The 19,806-nt window shown below is 38.0% G+C and overlaps 1 protein-coding gene across 1 annotated transcript in view; it reads right to left on the bottom strand.

Annotated features, from left to right (window-relative positions):
- The window catches only part of MMP16 (matrix metallopeptidase 16), a 187,389-nt gene that overhangs the window by 58,688 nt on the left and 108,895 nt on the right, over positions 1 to 19,806 (bottom strand). Inside the window, exon 4 of the mRNA XM_074816326.1 lies at positions 19,431 to 19,735. Within this exon, the coding sequence (XP_074672427.1) occupies positions 19,431 to 19,735 (305 nt within the window). The remainder of the gene's footprint in view (positions 1 to 19,430; positions 19,736 to 19,806) is intronic.

Here is a 19,806-nt window from a genome sequence, read left to right as displayed (position 1 = left end):
TGGCATGTGACAGTAACTGCTACAACACATTGTGAGCTCAAGAGGTGTCCATCATTTAAATACCATGTGACCTCAATTTTGAAGGCTTTCCCATCTAGAGAAAAAACCAAAAGATCTAGAAGCTGAATTTCAAATGACAAACTAGAAAATACAAAAATGTTTTATACATGGACATACACTGTTTCTTCTAAAGATTATTTTACTTCATTTTTCATGTGATGCAGATAGATGATTTCAGATTAAATCCATATGAATCTAAAATGTAAATCTGCACAAGACTTCTATTACAGACCTATTACCATCAAGTCAGCACCTCAAAGTCAGGCTTAGAATTCATCAGAATATATTATATACACTCTACCCAAGAACTTGTGTCCGATGTATTCATAATTTGTATTTTCATTATTCTGTTCATTTGTACCATTGACTCATCAAAACAACTGCTAAACCCAACTGGTTGAAATGCTGCAAACTTTAGAGTAAGATTCTTACTCTACATAACATACAGAAATAAGAAAAAAAAAAAAGAAACAAAAGAAAAAAAAAGTTTTATATCTTTGTTATTATTATTCTTTCCAGCCAGGAAAGAATTTTGAATGTCCTATTTCAACAGTCAGTGATAAAAGAAGATTCTTTCCCTCTCTGACCTTATTGCAATACAGCAGAATTGAGCATATACATTATGTATGCACTTACATAAGCACCATATATGCATATATATGCTATACAGAGAGTATACATGGACCTAAATATAAATCATAGGCACACTCTTACCCAAATAAAGGTGCCACATTTTCCAGTCTAAGAAATCATATAGAGTTGCTTGACATTATCTCAAACTTCTGCCATTGACGCTGAAATGTGGTAGTTCGGTGGTTATTTTGGAAAGAAAGTTTTGCTAAAAGATAGAGCTGAGATGGTGCACTAGCTTTGAAAAATGAAGAGCAAAACTAAATTTTTGTGGTTTTAAATTAAAATGTGTCATATATAGTATACTCATTTTCTGTATAAACTTAGTGTATGTATTTTGTACACACTATATTTTAAACAACCATTTTTCAATAACATGTATACATTTAGCCTTTTTTCCATTATGATGAAGAGAATGACATAAATGTATGTTTCTTTCACTCTATTATTACATATACTAACACTAAAATCTTTGCAAGTTGGCTTACTGATATATGTATTTTTTCAGACAGAAGGGGTGGTACAGGCAGTTTGTTATATACAAAGTACGTACTAATATACTCTGTGTATAATTTAGCATACCTACACCCACACGTGTATATTTTTGAAAAAACTATTCTATTTAAAAAAGATCAACAGATTAGTGTGAAATTTAAATTTGCTTGCTTAAAATTTGACAAGGGGATATTCCTAAAGGGCAAAACTGTCTTCAGGTGACTCAGTGATTGTTGATAAGGTATGATAAAGACAGGTGAGTTTAGAGATGTGTGTGTCCTTTCTGGCAGTATTCTACTGTTTTTTGTATATTGTAACCATAATTTAGAAGAAGTCAGGAACCTGATAAATAACGTATTTGAAAGAAGCACACATTCTTTTACAATACAGATCAGCCTGTACTTTAGAAGGCAAGGACATTCAAAAGGTAAGAATTTCTGCCTTACTACTTATTACCAAGTACATTCTACAACTTTCTAGTAAATTGCTTGAAATGAGTGGAATTATTTGCTATTCTTAATTTTCTTTCTAGAAAAGCATGCATGTACGGATATTTCCACTTTGTTTCACACAGTTTCAATGAGTAGTACTGAAAAATTTTCCAAACTATTCTGACTAGTGAATTAATACCAACTTCTCCAAAGTGAGAAGTGAAGCAGCTGGAGATGATTCTAGGGGAGGTAAAGAAGACATAAGAGCTTGCTGCTTCCCAAAAAGGTGTATGTGTTCACTCTGCAAATACAATGCTTATGGCTTCATTTCATGCTTTGAGGAAACCCTGCTGTGACAGTGAGCCTAACAGACTAAGAAAAACTACATTTATGCTCAATCTCTAGCTCCTGGGATTAACTTCTTCAGGGCCTCTACTGAATTTGTATACTATTCTCAAATGGCATTTTCATTCTATTAGTAATAAAGTCATATCGACTAACAGACTAAAAAGTTTTATTTTGGGTGTTTTCACGGTCATCTTCAGATAGTAGCTGTTTTATGTAAATAAAATTATAATGTAATTTTACACTTTGTAGAAAACATATAAATTAATTTCTTTCAGCAAGCTCACATCAGTAAAAACTTTTGAAAATACAATGGTCATTCTCCTAACATTACAAATGACCAGGTCATTAAATAACATTTACAATATTTTTCTAGTAGTCTCAATGCAATTACAAATGCTGCAAATACTGCAGCCTTATCTATTTATACTCTTTCCTATCTTCTCTTTGTTTCTGTTTTTAATTGTTGCTGTGGTAACAATAACCTGGAGAAGTATTTAAAACTCCTTTCTGAAGGCTGTGAGAATGAACACATACTGGGATTGAAGATTTGGATATGGGCATGAAAAGACCATATATCACACCATTCTCAGCTATCCGCTACAATCCCTGACAGTCATTCATGTGAAGGGAATGGACAACTTTCTACCATTCCTGAGTAAGTTCCAGTCTGTGTGAGAATAAATGTAAAGGACCTTAACTGTGCATGAGGGGATATTAAATCAAATCCTTGCCTTTGACAAAACCAAATGTAGGTTTTGTCTCTAAGCCACTCAGCTAAAATGCTGTCATGTTAACACTGTGGCTTCTTTTGTTTTGAAGGGATGATTTTTTTTTTTCTTCCTTTCCCCTAATGTCCTCTGTGTCCTAATATAAAGAAATACGTGTAATTACTAGGAGGAAGGTCAAAGTCACACTGCCAATATTCACCATAGATGTAACTTGCCATGGAGCAGAAATCTGAAAGGGTCCTACAAATCACTGAAATCCTCACAGTAGAAGGTACATAGAACTTATGTGTAAATCTTGTCTTGGCTCTCTGCCAAGATAAATTTTTACCCTGTGTCAGTTAAACTATTGAGAGTAATTATCTTATCCTCTAACTTAACTCACATTAAAGCCATCAAAACCAGGTTATTATTCTTACCCTATCATTGTATCTACTTAACACATACATATGACTACAAGATTTTTTAAAGAGAATGTGACATAGTGTTGTATATATACTTGGGAATTTTATAGATGGTTCTTCCTTCACTGTTATTTTGCTTGTTTAATTCCTATTAAGAAAAAAATGTCAAGATAGAATTGTCTATGTTTTTTTTTTTCCTTTGACTGGTGATAAAAGAAGTGGGCATTTTGAATCCTAATTGGCAAAGAGATTAGGAGAAGAAAAAAAAACCATTAAAAGTTCTCTGATCTGAAAAGCAGATATGTTTTCTAAGAAGTCTGCAGACTTCAAAGGGAGACCTGATCCAACTGTGTACCCTATTCTAAATTGAGACAACTTCAAACTGGGGATCCTATATACAGAGAAAATAATAGAAAGACAAATCTGCTACTTTGGTTTTACTTTGTTAAAATTTACTCATATGAAATGCTCTGATCTATTGGATAATCTGCTGCTACTAGTGGGTATATCCATACAGCTGTTTGTTTCACTCTAGCTAGAGGAACCCCTGTAAATCTCTCTAGAAGTCAGAGAATCACAGAATCATCTAGGTTAGAAAAGACCTTGAAGATCATCCAGTCCAACCACTAACCTATCATTGACAGTTCTCAACTACACCAGATGCCTAACCGCTATGTCAACCCGACTCTTAAACACCTCCAGGGATGGGGACTCCACCACCTCCCTGGGCAGCCCATTCCAACACCTAACAACCCGTTCTGTAAAGAAATGCTTCCTAATATCCAGTCTAAACCTTCCCTGGTGTAACTTGAGGCCATTACCTCTTCTCCTATCGCTTATTACTTGGTTAAAGAGGCTCATCCCCAGCTCTCTGCAACCTCCTTTCAGGTAGCTGTAGAGGGTGATGAGGTCTCCCCTCAGCCTCCTCTTCTCCAGACTAAACAACCCCAGTTCCCTCAGCCGCTCCTCGTACGACATGTGCTCCAGACCCTTCACCAGCTTCGTTGCCCTTCTCTGGACACGCTCGAGTAATTCAATGTCCTTTTTGTCGTGAGGGGCTCAAAACTGAACACAGGAATCGAGGTGCGGCCTCACCAGTGCTGAGTACAGGGGTAAGATCACTTCCCTGTCCCTGCTGGCCACGCTATTTCTCATACAAGCCAGGATGCCATTGGCCTTCTTGGCCACCTGGGCACACTGCTGGCTCATGTTCAGCTGGCTGTCAATCAACACCCCCAGGTCCCTCTCTGACTGGCAGCTCTCCAGCCACTCCTCCCCAAGCCTGTAGCACTGCTGGGGGTTGTTGTGGCCCAAGTGCAGCACCCAGCATTTGGCCTTATTGAACCTCATACAGTTGGCCTTAGCCCACTGCTCCAGCCTGTCCAGATCTCTCTGCAGAGCCTCCCTACACTCAAGCAGATCAACACTCCCACCCAACTTGGTGTCATCTGCAAACTTACTGAGGGTGCACTTGATCCCCTCGTCTAGATCATCAATAAAGATGTTAAACAGGAGTGGCCCCAAAACCGAGCCCTGGGGGACACCACTTGTGACTGGCCACCAACTGGATTTAACTCCATTCACCACAACTCTTTGGGCCCAGCAATCCAGCCAGTCTTTTACCCAGCGAAGTGTGTGCCCATCCAAGCCTCGAGCAGCCAGTTTTGCCAGGAGAATGCTGTTGGAAACGGTGTCAAAGGCCTTACTGAAGTCAAGGTAAACTACATCCACAGCCTTTCCCTCATCCAATAAGCAGGTCGCCCTGTCGTAGAAGGAGATCAGGTTTGTCAAGCAGGACCTGCCTTTCATAAACCCATGCTGACTGGGCCTGATCCCCTGGTTGTCCATTATATGACCTTTAATGGCACTCGAGATGACCTGCTCCATGACCTTCCCGGGCACCGAGGTCAGACTGACAGGTCTATAGTTTCCTGGATCGTCCTTTCTGCCTTTCTTGTAGATTGGTATCACATTTGCCACCCTCCAGTCCTATGGGACCTCCCCAGTTAGCCATGGTTTCAGGTAAACCATGGAAAGCAGCTTGGCGAGCACATCTGCCAACTCTTTCAGCACCCTTGGGTGTAACCCATCCGGTCCCACAGACTTGTTTGCATCCAAGTGGTGTAGCAGGTGTCTGACCACCTCCTCTTCAACTGTGCTGACCTCAGTCTGATTCCCCTCCCCATCTCCCAACTCATGAGGCTGGGTGTCCAGAGAACAGCCAGTTCCACTGCTAAAGACTGAGGCAAAGTAGGTGTTGAGCACCTCAGCCTTTTCCTCATCCTTAGTTACCATGTTTCCATCTGCATCCAGTAAAGGAGGGAGATTCTCCCTAATCCTCCTTTTGCTGTTAACGAATTTATAGAAACATTTTTTATTATCCTTAACAGCTGTAGCCAAGTTGAGCTCTAGCTGTGCTTTGGCTCTCCTAATGTTCTCCCTGCATAGCTTCACTACATCTTTATAGTCTTCATGAGAGACCTGGCCCCTCTTCCAAAGGCAATAGATTCTCCTTTTGTTCTTGAGATCCAGCCAAAGGTCCCTGTTTAGCCAGGCTGGTCTCCTTCCCTGCCTGATTGTTTTTCAGCACATGGGAACAGCCTGTTCCTGTGCCTTTAAGACTTCTCTCTTGAAGTATGTCCAGCCTTCCTTGACTCCCATATCCTTCAAGGCAGCCTCCCAAGGGATTTTGTTAATCAGTCTTTTGAAAGGTCAAAGTTAGCCCTCCAGAAGTCTAAGGTGGCAGTTTTATTAACCCCTCTCTTTGTTTCTCCAAGGATTGAAAACTCAATCATCTCATGATCACTGCACCCTAGACAGCCTCCAACCTTTACTTCCCCCACAAGCTCTTCCCTATTCACAAGAAGCAGGTCCAGGAGGGCACCTTCCCTGGTCGGCTCACTCACCAGCTGTGTGAGGAAGTTATCCTCCACACATTCCAGGAACCTCCTGGATTGTTCCCTCTCTGCTGTGTTGTGATCCCAGCAGATATCCGGGAGGTTAAAGTCCCCCACAAGAACAACGGCAAGTGACCGCGAGATTTCTCCCAACTGTTTATAGAAAGCTTCATGCACCTCACTGCTTTGGTTGGGAGGTCTATAGCAGACTCCCACAGCAAGATCTGCTTTATTGGCCTTTAACCTAATCCAAATACTCTCAACCCCTTTATCACTATACTTGATTTCTGAGCTGTCATAGCATTCTCTTACATACAGGGCCACTCCACCACCTCTCCTTCCCTGTCTATCCCTCCTGAAGAGCTTGTAGCCATTGACTGTGGCACTCCAGTCGTGCGAGGCATCCCACCACGTTTCTGTTATAGCTACTATGTCATAGTTCTCGTGCTGCATCATGGCTGCAGAGAATATTGAAGAGAATACTCGGAGAATATTGTCAGTTTGGCACTAGCAACTCTTAGCACTTGTTGGCATGGAGATGCCTCAGCAGCCGCCATGGAGGGGCAGCCTCCAGGATGAAAGATTGCAGAGGGCAGGGCAAAGGGTGCTGGAGACACCAAGATAGTTAGGCAGCCAAACCGTCTTCCTGGGCCTCCTGGCAGAGGAAAGCCTATGCAAGAGGATGCTTAGAGAGGAAGATGAAGGCAGGAGTTAGCTGCCCCTGCCAAATTTCAGGAGACCTTGGACACTGGGAATGTTAGCCAGGGCAGAGGTCAATCCCGGCACACTTTCCCTTCTGTGACTTAGGAGCTCAGCAGGATCCCAGCCTGGGGAGACAGAGGCTGGCACAGGCAGGGAGAAGGGACAATGCCAGAGGTGCCATATCTGATGGCTCTCAGACCAGAGTTTCCCACTGGAAAGCAGGGAGCTTGAGTGTGGTGTCTCTGGGGGGCACACTGCTCCCACAGTTGCTTTGCCACATCGCACACTTGGGCAAGTCAGGGACCATTATCTCTCCACCTCTGTCAGCCACCATGGCCAGCCCTGCCAGTAACACAAGTGATCATTAAAAACACAAAATAGCTAAGGACTGACTGTTGGTATATATTGTAGCTGCTAACGCTTCCTGAAGCTCAGGCCCTAATATTTTTACTGCTTCTGCTACCACTGCTAGCTGGAGTGCAGCTAGCAACACTAATCCTATGTCACTACCATGTCCATTTTCCTGAATACTTAGTGATAATCCCATTTCCTCATTTTTACATTGTATCAGTTCCTAAACTGCATCATAAGAAAGGAGACATGTATGATTCTTAGAAAAGGGAAACTAAAAGTATGTTTACACATTGCCATATTACCAACTATACATTCAAAACTTGAGTGGTGCAATCCATTTGTGAATTACCATATTAAGACCAATAGGAGAGCGTTTGTTCTGCCATACCAAGAGGGACAGAGGGTAGCCTACAGTAATTACCTTTTCTGAATGCAATACTGAACTGTTTGTAAAACAGGCATCTCTGCTCCTGAGGCAGATTGCTTTGAACTCCAGTTGGGTGCTGTTATTTGGAAGTACTTATCACTTCAGTTTTCTAATCTGAAATTGCACGTGATTTAACATCACTGGTAGAAGTCATCTAGCTACAGAAAACTGTAACACTAATGTCTATACCTGCACCTCTCACAGCCAGTGATTAGAAACAGGTATTTCAGGACATGATTCATCTAGTTTATTTTAGACACCTACTTCTGGATGCGAGAAATCTTACCCAGGAAAGCAATATATCTCTCCTCTAACTCTAAAGGGACTCTGTGAGATTAACTCAGATATAAACATCAACATATGGTCAGATTAATTCCACCCCCGCAAGTCTTCTGGCTTCTGACTTAGGTCTTTTCATTTAAGTCAGTGGCAAAACATTAATTATAAAAGTACAGGATATGGACTTAAGTGATATATGTACAAAATCAGTAAGCATTCATCATTGACTTGAACTAGAGACTTAAACCTGTCCACTACAACAAAATATTTTGCACGAAACAATATTGTTCTTTTAATTTAGCTGGTTCTTTTTGATTTTTCTGTTTTCATCTTTTTTTCCAAACGTGATATTTTAGCTGTAGATGTTTCCAGGTATTGGACGCTCAGCACTTTTTGAAACCCCAGCCACTTAGGAAGGAGTCTAAATATAGATTAAAAATATTTTGGCCTCAAGAACATATGGTTTGAACATTCTGAAGTGAAGAATTGTCAGGATATAGCACAAATTATTCCCTAGACTTGAGAACACAGATATTGTAGAGAATATTTCATTAGTTAGTCATATACTGTTATTAAAAAAAAGTCATATATAGTATTACCTTATATTTTGGGGTTATTTTACGTTCTACTTTTGCAACAACAATCCATTAAATGTCTGCCTAATAGATAAACAAATACGTAATTACTGTAAAATTCTTGTCGCATTCTCTCAGGAAACCATGACAACATCCATAGTAACTGGAAACATGATTTTTCAGATTCTGTTTGCCCCTGAAAAGGCAGGCGAAAAGAGAGGACAGGGCAGTAATAATATTCTATAGAACATCTTTGGGAAAAGTCAGATTTCCTAAAGCTTCTGTCTTGGTGAAAAAGTCTCCATGAAGTGGTCCTAGCAGCAAACAGAGACTTGAAGATCTCTGGATCACGTGAGAGTTGGAATGCTAAGCCTGGTGCCTGCTTTAAATGACAGAAATTCCACTTTCTGTTTAAAGGGACAATTTGAGGACCATAGAAAGTCTCCCTTTCCTAAATTATTTCTACTAGCAGATTAGACTGAAAAGAAAAAAAAATATTTGCAAGCCATTAATTCATTAGGTGATTTTTCAGTTGTGAAAGGATTTCAATTTATTTGCAATAATGATGGTGATTTTCTCTTTTTTTTTAACCCAACGTGTTTGAGAGTATGGCTTTTCACAAGCTCTCCATAGCAAGTAATCTTTCAAGAACCTGAAATTCAGTCTCTGGTGTGAAATCTCATAGGTCATAAGGTAGTTTATTATTAGCATTAGTTTTATTTGTATTATTTTTATATCATACATTTTAAAGAAACAGTGCCTGATGGAGAACACTTATAAAAAGATGCATAGGGGATAACAAAAAAAGCACTGTAATATGTTAAATTATTTCCTTTTTTTTCTCCCTTTTCTATAACCTTCTGTAATGTACAAGAATTATATGAAGCGCTCTCAGATTCAGGACTCAAAATCTGCTAAGCTTCTTTCTAAGAGAAGGAAAGGTTAAGGTAGGAGCTAGATTTATTTTTTTGTTGTGTGTGAGGTGTTGGTTTTTTTTCCCTTGTCATTCCCACACAGTAACCATGTGTGAGGGGTTGTAGGGTCATAAAAATAATCATGAAGGGGCTGGCCCACATTTTATGTATGCACTCATACAAAATACATCTGTTTGCCTGAATAAAAAAGCTTTCCCAATGCTCTTTTCTAGCATACTGCAGGGAAAAAAAAAAAAAGAGAAAAAACAAACCAAACCAAAAGAACCCCCCAACATTGTTAGTTTCAACTTATTAATAATTTTAACAAACATTTTTCAACTGAATTTCCCCATATTAACTCAGTACCCTTAATATACTAATACAAGTGTCTGATCAAATGAATCCAGTTTGGGAAGATAAACTTGTCTTCATTGTATAAACAGTTGTTTGAGACAAAGACATCTTTGGAAAAAAAAAAAAAGGCAGTTCTTTTTCTGTGAATGTAGGTTCAGTGGTTGCCAAAATTGTCTGCAAGGATCCATTCTGCCTTTCAGCTAGATGTTTCCTTGGCAGTACAGTTGATGTAACAGACAATGTGAACTTTCCTCATTTATGTCCATGCAAAGTCAGCCAGCTTCATTTTAACACTTTTCATTAGCAGTTTAAGATAGGCTGGCTGATTGCAAACTGAAGCAGATGGCAAATGCAAGCAGTTTGTTCTACTGGCCCTGGTATGTGGGAAATAACCCTCAGTTGCAGTTTGAATGGATAACTGTTTGCAACTTCCCTAATTACTCCAACACGCTCGCAATGATCTATGTTTACCTACACCGTGATGGAAGCAGTATGCAATTTAGTGGTTCAAGTTGCCTTTTTTGGTTTACAACCTGCATCACGACCATCTCTGTATTGGCAATTAAGCCACAATGTAAATATCATCTTACATCTATAGACACCAAAAGCATAATGTAAGATGTGCATAACGGTCTACATTTCCATTGTTTCAATTAAGAATATCACAAAGTCCATTTTCTTGACATATTGCTCATCCTCTCTTTCAGTTTTTATAATAGTGCACTTGGCAATTTTGGGCCAAGAAGGAAGCTGAGAGCATGACATTGCACACTGATAGCCCTGGGATGTATTAAAAGCAGCCAGCTACACATACATCTATAACATGGGGCTGGATTCATCCACAAGACTACTTTCACTGACTGCCAGTGTTTAACAGATTTCCCTTTTAATGACATGCAAATGAAGTGCTTTTCTCAAAGCAAAAAGGGCACTCCATGAAAGAAAAAAAAGCTCCCCAAAAACAATAAAAAAGAGGTCATTACCTTGCCAACAGTTAATATTTTCCAACATCTGACTTCCAGTCAGCAAATGGGGTCTAGAAGAAAGGTCCTCTTCTCCTATCTGTATAGCCCTGTCTGATGACTGAGTCCTCACAAGCCAGCCAGGGCCATTAATGGTTTATTTTTTAATAATTTTCCAACTCTTCAATAACTGAAAGGGATCTTTCTATTCTCAAGTGCAGCTTTGAATCCTATGATATACTTCCAAGGACACATTTTATGCAGCAGACGATGAATGTTTCAGAGTTACCATTTTATGTTAAGATCTTGGGGTGACTGGATATGGAACAGGTGGGCATATGCACACTAGGCAAATATAATCCATAGAAGGTTTGGGAAGTTTAAGGACAGATTACCCTGTTAAATTCTATCAGCACAACATGCACTTACTGATGGGAAAGACTGGTTTGCTTTTTAAATACCTGAAGCCTTGAGGTTTAACAATAGAAAGTATTATCTGTGTTAGCTGAATCCTGAATTAAATTGGATTTCAGGGAGAATAGTGAAATGAAAAGAATCAATCATTACTCCATTTGTCTGCAACTTGCAAAGTCCTTTTAAATATTATCCTGGCTTCTTCATCATTGTGCAATGTTATAAATGTAATAGTTGGGTTTTGCCATCTTTTATAATATTCTCTCATTTTGCACTCAAATAGATTCAGTTTAAAATAGAAGTTGTACTTCCTTAGCCTTACAACTACATATAAACAAAGCTGTAACTCAACAGGCTAGGTCTCTTTATCCTGGAAATAAGATGTGACAGAAGTCCATAAAATTATGAATGGCATAGATAAAATTATTAGGAAATTACTTCCTCATAATATGAGTACCAGTCTACCTAAACTGAATTTATCAATGGGAGGTTCAAAATTCAGAAAGAGGTAGTTTTTCACATCTGCTTAAACTATAGAACACATTGCCACAGGATATTGTGGACACCAAATGCTTACATGAGTTCAAAAAGAGATTACACCAATTCATGAAAGGAAATCCCTCAAAGGCTATTAAACACAAAAATATGGCCTATGGCTCAGAAATTCAATGAGCCACAGATTGCTGGAAGCTAAGAGGGAATATGCTGGGGTTTTGTTGCCATATGTTTGCCCTGCTCTTATTCTCTTCCCTAGGTATCTGTTAATAGCCATAACTGGAGATAGGATATTTTGCAGGATAACCTTTGATCTGAACCCATGTTGGCAATTCTGTGTTTGAAAGTATAATACAATACAAATTCAAAGAAGATATTAATCTTTTACATATTTATCCTAGTATAGAACTGGAAACAAACATGTGACAAGTGCAAGGTCACACTGCTTGGCTATAGATCAAATCTGATATTGGTAAGAGCTTATTAAAAAAATATATAATCAATTAAGATCACTATGCTTTATGAAATTAAAGTCATGGTAATATTGTAATACAGACCTTCCTTTAATCTGAAATGCTTGGCTTGCTTTCTATCTAACCATAGCCTATGACATGAGCATGGTTTGAGACACAGCTCCCTTAGGAGACTTAGTTTTCACAACTCCACTGGTTCATATTTCCAGCAGCATATATCTCCCGCGCTGTGTCAACCACACTGGCAGCCAAAAGAAATTTACTACAAGTTGATCTATGCAGTTCAGAGATCAGGATTTTCATAAATTTATCTTGGCTGACAACACAGTGCCCACAGCAGAATCTATGTACTAACTAGAGTCCAAGTACATTACACTAGATACTGTATTTGCATCAGATCCAAGAAGCGTTTACTTGACAATCTACAAACAGCATGGTACAAAGTGGCAGGTTTGGGTTTTTTCTTTTCATTGCCTTCAAAACTTGACTAATTTTTTTGAATGCTGGAAAGTTAACAAAAAATTACTGATTTCTTGGCTTTGTTTTCCTGAAAACACAGCTTCATATATATACAAGTTACAAATATTCCACATTAATGTAAGTGGTAATATGCTCCTTACATTTAAATGTAACTGTACCCCAAAAACATCTAGTAATTCTGTAATGGGCTTTCCCTTGTTATTATTTGTTGTATATTCTTTGATGGAAGAACTGTTTTCTGCAGAATTTCAGTATGGTACAGTAGCTGCCTTGGTAAATTTGCTACAGAGGTAAAAAAAATCATGAATTTTACTTTGATTTTTATTTCTCTTGCAGACATGAGTATGAAGATAAGAGTATCAAACTACCATTACTGATCTACTATGTTTATCTAAGGAGAACTTAAATGTAGTTTTTGCCAAGTATTTTCTGCCACTGGAAGACAAAGTTTTATGGTCAGATTTTAGGCAGTAATTGGTACATTAAGCATCATGTCTAATGTGCTTGAAATCTAACCTCTCAAGAAATCCTTGTAATCCCCAAGAGCTACTTCTAAATCTTGCTATGTTTTAAAGAGCTACACTTGTGTAAGTAGGTCAGTCTTAAATTAATCTAGTTAAAAGTAGTGCACTCTCCATTCAGACTGGTTTAACACTCCCTTAAATAGGCTTAGATGCATTTAGTAATTTCCCAGAAAAAAAAAATAGCTTCTTTAAACAAGGTTTAAACTAATTTAAGTGCATGTAGCCAGACAAATGTGAAATCAATTTTGATAAATCAGTGCAATTTTTGAAATAGAGGCAAGAGTTTATGCCTTAAGTTAGAGATGTTTATCTTCTGAGGAATAGCAAAAATGTTTTCATACACTCTCAGGTGAAGAAAGGAAATATATAAATTAAGAAGCCATAAAGTATATGGTGATATGTTTTAGTAATGGATTTTGTTCTCTATTAGAACATAGTGTATATATCTTCATCCATGATGGCCCCTTCTCTGAATGTCTTTCTTTCTGCTCTCTCTGCCATTATTTTTAGGATTCCATCTGAGAGCTTTCTTATATTTAATAGGAATTATGTTTATAATAAATCATGCAGTAAATCCAGGGAAAAGAGACTGGAGGAAAATATGTAAGGCAAAAGTGAGCAAGAAGAACAGATACATCTCAGTCATTATTCCCAAATGATAGGAAGTCTGTGTTTCATTCAACACACAGGTAGCAGTATTAACTGCAAAATTCATCACAGTCCTTTCTTTCCCTGCTACCATCTGCCAAAATGAAACTTCTGAGCATAGTCACTAGTTAAGGCACCTGGCTTTGACGGGTTGGGGTTGCCAGGGAGTATCAGAATGTTATGCAAACTTGATCCATGAATGGCCCCTGGGGTTTGCCAACAGAACTAGTCAAGATACAAGTCAAGGTTTCTAAAGATGAGACAGCCTTCTCTGAAGTCACTGTTCAGAAAACTGTTTTCAGACTCTTCATCTGTCCCTCTCTTGGGTGTTACTTCAGAAATGGTGAAGGGTCTGAGATTCATTTAGCTTTTGAAACCGTCTGCTTTTAAATTACTGAGAAAACTACAAGCTAAACTGAGAATAGTTCTTGTCTTCTCCAAGGCTTTATAAAGGATTCCTCAAAAAAAAAAACCAAGCCAAACAAACAAACAAACAAAAAAACCCAAGAAGATAACACTTCCCCTCCAAAATACAGCAGCTAATGATCCTATAATAAGGGACATATATCTACTTCATCACTTTAGAAGCAGCCCCCACTGTGCAGACTGCATTTAGCAGCTCTTAGATCAAATGTTGCCTCCTCTCCTTCTCAAAGTTCTGTTATGGGATCATAGGCAATCTTCAGTCACAGGAATGAGGCGATGAAATAAAATCTAGTAACTACTCTATATAATATATATTTTGACTTCTTACTAATTTGCATTTTCTGAAATACACATAGGAAAACTGACCTACTGAAATTTTTAATGTTTTTATTACTATATGCTACTAACAAGGCAGAGTCGCAAGGTAAGTCCTCTTCCTAATTGTGTCATTGTAGAAATACACTTTCCATTTTCTCCAGTAGTAAACATCTATGCTCAGCAGACATTATTAACAGCTTTCAGAAGACTGTTCCTCAAAGTTAGAACAAAATATGCATAATATAAGTAGAAACAAATAATTGCCAGTCTTATGATAGGGAAAGCATCTTATCTATAAGGCCTTCTGAATGGGTATGGTCCATCATACTGCAGTAAATTGGAGGATAGGGGAGGAGAAGACTATAGACTCGGAGGCTTAACTGCATAATGAAGCAGATCTTCCAGAAATCTAGCACACTACTTGTTCCACTAGAATCTGACACTTCAACCTCTAATTATATTGAAGTGCACCAAAAAATTTCAATGTTTCAGATTTAATAATGGACAGATGACAATATGTGGCAGAGTAATAAGAACACCGCTTTCAGTTTCGGTACAGGAAGACAGGGCATAGGATAGGATTTTTCTGCTAGCTACTAGAAAATTTGCTACAGAGACAGTCCCTATCCCCCCCCCCCACTCCCTGGCAGTGACTTGAATTTCATCACAGTGATTTAAAATATTGCAACTGAAAAAAATACTTTGAAAAAGATTTTTTGTTGAGGATTTTGACAATACTATATCTCAAAAAAATATGCCACTCTTAGCAAGAAGCCATTGTCCTTTTCTGGATTTAGATACATTATTCATTGTCCATAATTTTTTCATTCAAAAAATGAGGTGATATATATCACCTAAATGGATTGGAGTCATGGGAACAATAAAATCTCTGCCTAGCCTCAGGACTGATATATTAAGATTTCTTCCTTTTCCTTTTTTTTTTTCCTCCACTTTTTTTTCTTTCCAGCACTTGTTTAAAAGAAAATAAAGATTTAAAGTTCTTCAGTGCTGATTCTTCAAATAGATACTTATGTAACTTGATTTTCATCTCCTGTTTAATTTTTGTCTCTTTTTACATCTTTCAGTGTACACATTGTGAAATGTTTTCCTGTGATATTCCTATACTTTCCCATTTGTTATACCTGAGAAGTGTTTCACCTTCAATGTTTGTTTTCTCCATCCTCTTCTTGTACCATAGCTGCCAAGTGTTACCAGAATGATCCGAGTTATAACTGAGACTACCTAGGAGCACAAGGTACTTCATAAGATGCATAAAGAAACCATCCTGTCCCAAATAATTTGCAAACATAAGGCTGTCATCTCACACTGAAGCTTGGATAGGCAGACGTAAAGGAAATGGGGTCTACTGTAGGTGAAAAGGTCTATACCCACAGAACAACTTGAAAAGTAGATGCCCTAAAAGAACAAGTGGAACATGAAAGCTGACTGGAGGAAGGCTCCAGTCCAATGCATACAAACACTTTGTCCAAAGTACTGGAAGACTCCATTTCCCTGCCTTTCAAAAAAATAAACCAAACACCTTTTATCCTCCAGTATACCCCTTATTCTCTAGTAAAAGAAATTCTGTTCTTGTTTCCATTGCTCCGCTGTGATGGCAAGATTCTTGTCCTTCTATCTGGCCAATACTTCTGGCATGACCTGCACCACTAGAGAAGGAAATTTTGAGAAAAGACCTCTACAGCTCAGCTGGAGTTAAGGTACCAGCTGTACTCAGCTTACAGTGTATTATGAAAGCAAAGAAATACATCATTTTAGAGAGCCTGCAAGTGTTAAATTGTATGACAGGAGGTTTCTTCCTGAGCGATGGGCCCATTAGTCTTTACTCCTACAAGAGCCTTATTCATTCTTCAGAATGAGGGAGGAGTCAAAGCACAGATGTCTTCCCCAAAACATGATTGATAAGATAGGTCTACAATCCACAAAAACATACCACTGGAGTGAGAACAAAGGAAAGCAGCACTGCACTGTGCAGATGATGTATTTCTATTGGAATTGTCCTTTCAGTCCACAACATTATTAAAACCAAGCAAAACACAAGAAAATCAAGCAAACATGATAAGAAAACCAAAACAAAACCCAAACCTAAAATATGAAGACACTGCAATTTAGTCGAGATAAATTACCTTAGGAATTACCTGTACTCAGAATACTGAATTTGTATATGATTCCTTATTTGGAATGAAAATTATTTTTAAAAGGACAACAGGTTACGAAAGCATTTCAAGAAGCTGCTTGCCTTTTCTGAGGTAGTCAGTATGCAAATTGTTTTCATTAGAACAGTACAAGGGGAGAATGAGGTTCTTATTTTGCATTTTTGCTGCTAAATAACCAAGTTGGTCTGTGTTTTCAAGTCACTCTGGGATAAAAGAATAGGAATCAGAGAAAATCAGCCCTTTAAGGTGAGAGTTAATTTAAAAATAAAAATAAATCACCAAATCTTCTTCCTCTCCTATTGGATTTCACATAACACTACATGAAGATGACTATTGGACTACTAGAGCAATGAACCTTAAAAAAAATGACACTCACCTGGGAAAAATGACTCATAGCTAAGATCATAAATATATTTTTCAACCTTCTGCTTTTCAGTGCTCTGAGACTGAGCTCAAGATGATAGGGAGCCTAAGAGAGCTGTAAATCTTTTCTTCCTGCCAATCCCAAATGGCATGCTTGTCTTCTTTTTCCACCCAGAAATTTATTCCAGTCACAAAAAAAATCTGGGTGCTCCTTCAGGATTCCTAGAGATAAGCTAATGTAGTAAGATCATCAGCAGAACTTGCTACCTGATAACTGGAAGTCACCAATCAGACAAATAAGCACTCTGTGTATACAGATCAACTGTCATACGTTGCTATTTCTAGAGTTACAGTGACATAAGGCTTTTATCTGGACAACAGCTATGACCTAAGATCCATGGTTTATACCATCTCAATAATGAAACTAAGATTTGCCAAAATTCTTCAGAAAACTTGGATTGGTAAAATATTTATTTTAATTGTCATGTATTTTGCACAAATCTTCCAGTCATAAAATATCTTGGGTTTTCTACCTTGAGTATTCCATCCTAACAAGAATATGTCTCCCTCAAAAAGGTGTATATGAGCACACCAAAGTACATAATTTATTAAATTTGCAGACTAAAGTTCCAGTGATACCTATTAAACCTTCATTAAACTGAGACAATAGCGAAACTTTTTTATTATAAAAGTTCAATGTTCTAAGAAACATAAAAGCATATTTTTAGTGACAGTATCTTTTTACTTTCACTTGGTTTTTTTTCCTTCAAAATATCTTAAAATTCATTAATACAAGAAATAGCTTTTGAAAACCGCTCTACAAAACTCAACCACAAAAAGGCATATAAAGATGAGTGCCCTTTTGCACTCTGGAAATTATTTATGTTAAAGGAGAAGGACATAGCCAGAAGTTTGCACACTTTCATACAGACTAAAAGTATCCCTGTGTGGAACTGCTCCAAAAGAGTTATTGCATTTTAAATTGACACCTTGACTTCAACATACACATGCCTGTAGATTTTCCTGAGTGCTTGAAGTAATAGCTCCAAAACCACAGAACATTAAGTTCAGTGTTGGCATCCCACTGAGGCCTATAAAACCACCTTAATTTAGCCTCACAATGCTGTGACTGACTATACACCTGAACTGCACAAACAGAAGATTCCCACTGTTGTTTCTTTGAGCTAAACTTGTGAAGAGGGCAAATATGAGCAGTGCAATACCAGAGATATTGCTCCAGTAAGAACCTAGGGATTGATCCACAAGATATAAGCTACTTGAACCCATTCTACTAGTAAGGGCTTTCAGAGTGCAGTACACTTCTCTTGCTTCACTGATGCTGGCACAACAGAAGTATTGCACCATTAGAACAGTCACAATACTGTATTTATACTCCTGAAATATTAATTCAAAGCTTTGTTGCAAACTCCAGGATACATAAAAAGCTCTGAATTTTACTTGGAAGATCTCAGGTGAGAAAGGGAAGGAAAGGAATTAGATAAAGCCTCTCATTCAAAGTTCAGCATAACATTGAAATACAACAGTTCTGCACTTTTTGTAATCTCTATCATCTTTTATATGCTAGAAACATCCTCTTTGTGCATCAGTGTATCCTCCTTTGTGCATCATTGTTTCCTGAAGAGACTCTCTCAAACTCTATGTAACTGGCTTAGAGAGATCTACTAGGACGACTGAGCCTGCTTGGAACCAAACCTGTGAAAGCATCAAAGCATCAGACACAGAATATATCTACACAAAACTCTTCTTTGATATGTTTTATGGAAATGCAAAGGCTAGCTTAAATTAGGTTCCCTAGATAATGGCAGTAATTTAGTCACATTAATTTAGAGCTCGGCAGGGGTCAGATTAGAGTTCTGTGAAGAGTAGCTTTAAAGTGTAACTTTAATCTTGATTTGGTAAATTTTAGGTATGTCAACTGCACTATGCAGTCACTTATTTGACTATGGGGAATATACAACCTAAGAAAATTATTGTTGGAATTAACAATTGCAAAAAGAGTTCAAAAGTTATTGTGAAACACTCTGTTCTTGGAATGGCATCTTTCTTTAAGAGATGACTTTAAATGCTGCCACTGTATTACCATAAAGAAAAACTGGAGAACACTAGGTTTCATGTACATTGGTATCCGCTGTATTGGTACGTAGTCTCAATTGTTCTTAACCTCTCTTATATCACTACTAAAAAACATTCCACATTTTCCCTAAACCTAAGCAAGATCTATATATGGCAAACAATTTCAAAATGAAAGTAGTTTATGTAAACATTCAACAGTACAATGTTTGAATGAACACAAAGGTTCCTAGCAAAAATTCACTGTTTTTCAAGAGAAACAGGTTTTCATACCACGACTTACATTTAGACAGAAAGTCTTCTGCCTCAGATTCTAATAGACCAATCAACTGAGTATATTTCTAAAGTAATGTGAACTTAGGAAAGAACGTTATATGACTTTAGGGATAGGAATGCATGGAAATAGTTTTGTTAGCTGAAAATTCATGCCATTTGTTTATTTTGTTTAAACTGAAATCTTCTCTTACCATCATGATTGGGATTTCCCAAAGTCCATGGCTCATCTGAGTCAAAATGAGTGTCTCCCCCAATTCCTGGCCCAGGGAAATATGCATGAGCCAAAAATCCTCCCTCCCCATCAAAGGGAGAACTGTCTCCATGAAAACCTGATGCAAAAATGATTGTAATATCCACGTCCCTCTTGCCATTTTCTAATTCAATATAAGGAACTTCTTCAAATGTTAGAGGAGTTACATTCTGCCACACATCGAAGGCACGGCGAATGGCTTTACGAGTTTCAGCATCACCTACTTTTGGAGTGACGTTCTTTATGCTGAAAGAAACAGAGAAACGTTAGATTAAATTTGAGAGTGGTAAGTGACACTTTTTACCTCCATTTCCCCC

This window comes from Strix aluco, chromosome 1 (genome assembly GCF_031877795.1).
Source record: "Strix aluco isolate bStrAlu1 chromosome 1, bStrAlu1.hap1, whole genome shotgun sequence".
Lineage (NCBI taxonomy): Eukaryota > Metazoa > Chordata > Aves > Strigiformes > Strigidae > Strix > Strix aluco.
This window is presented reverse-complemented; position numbering and strand designations above follow the sequence as displayed.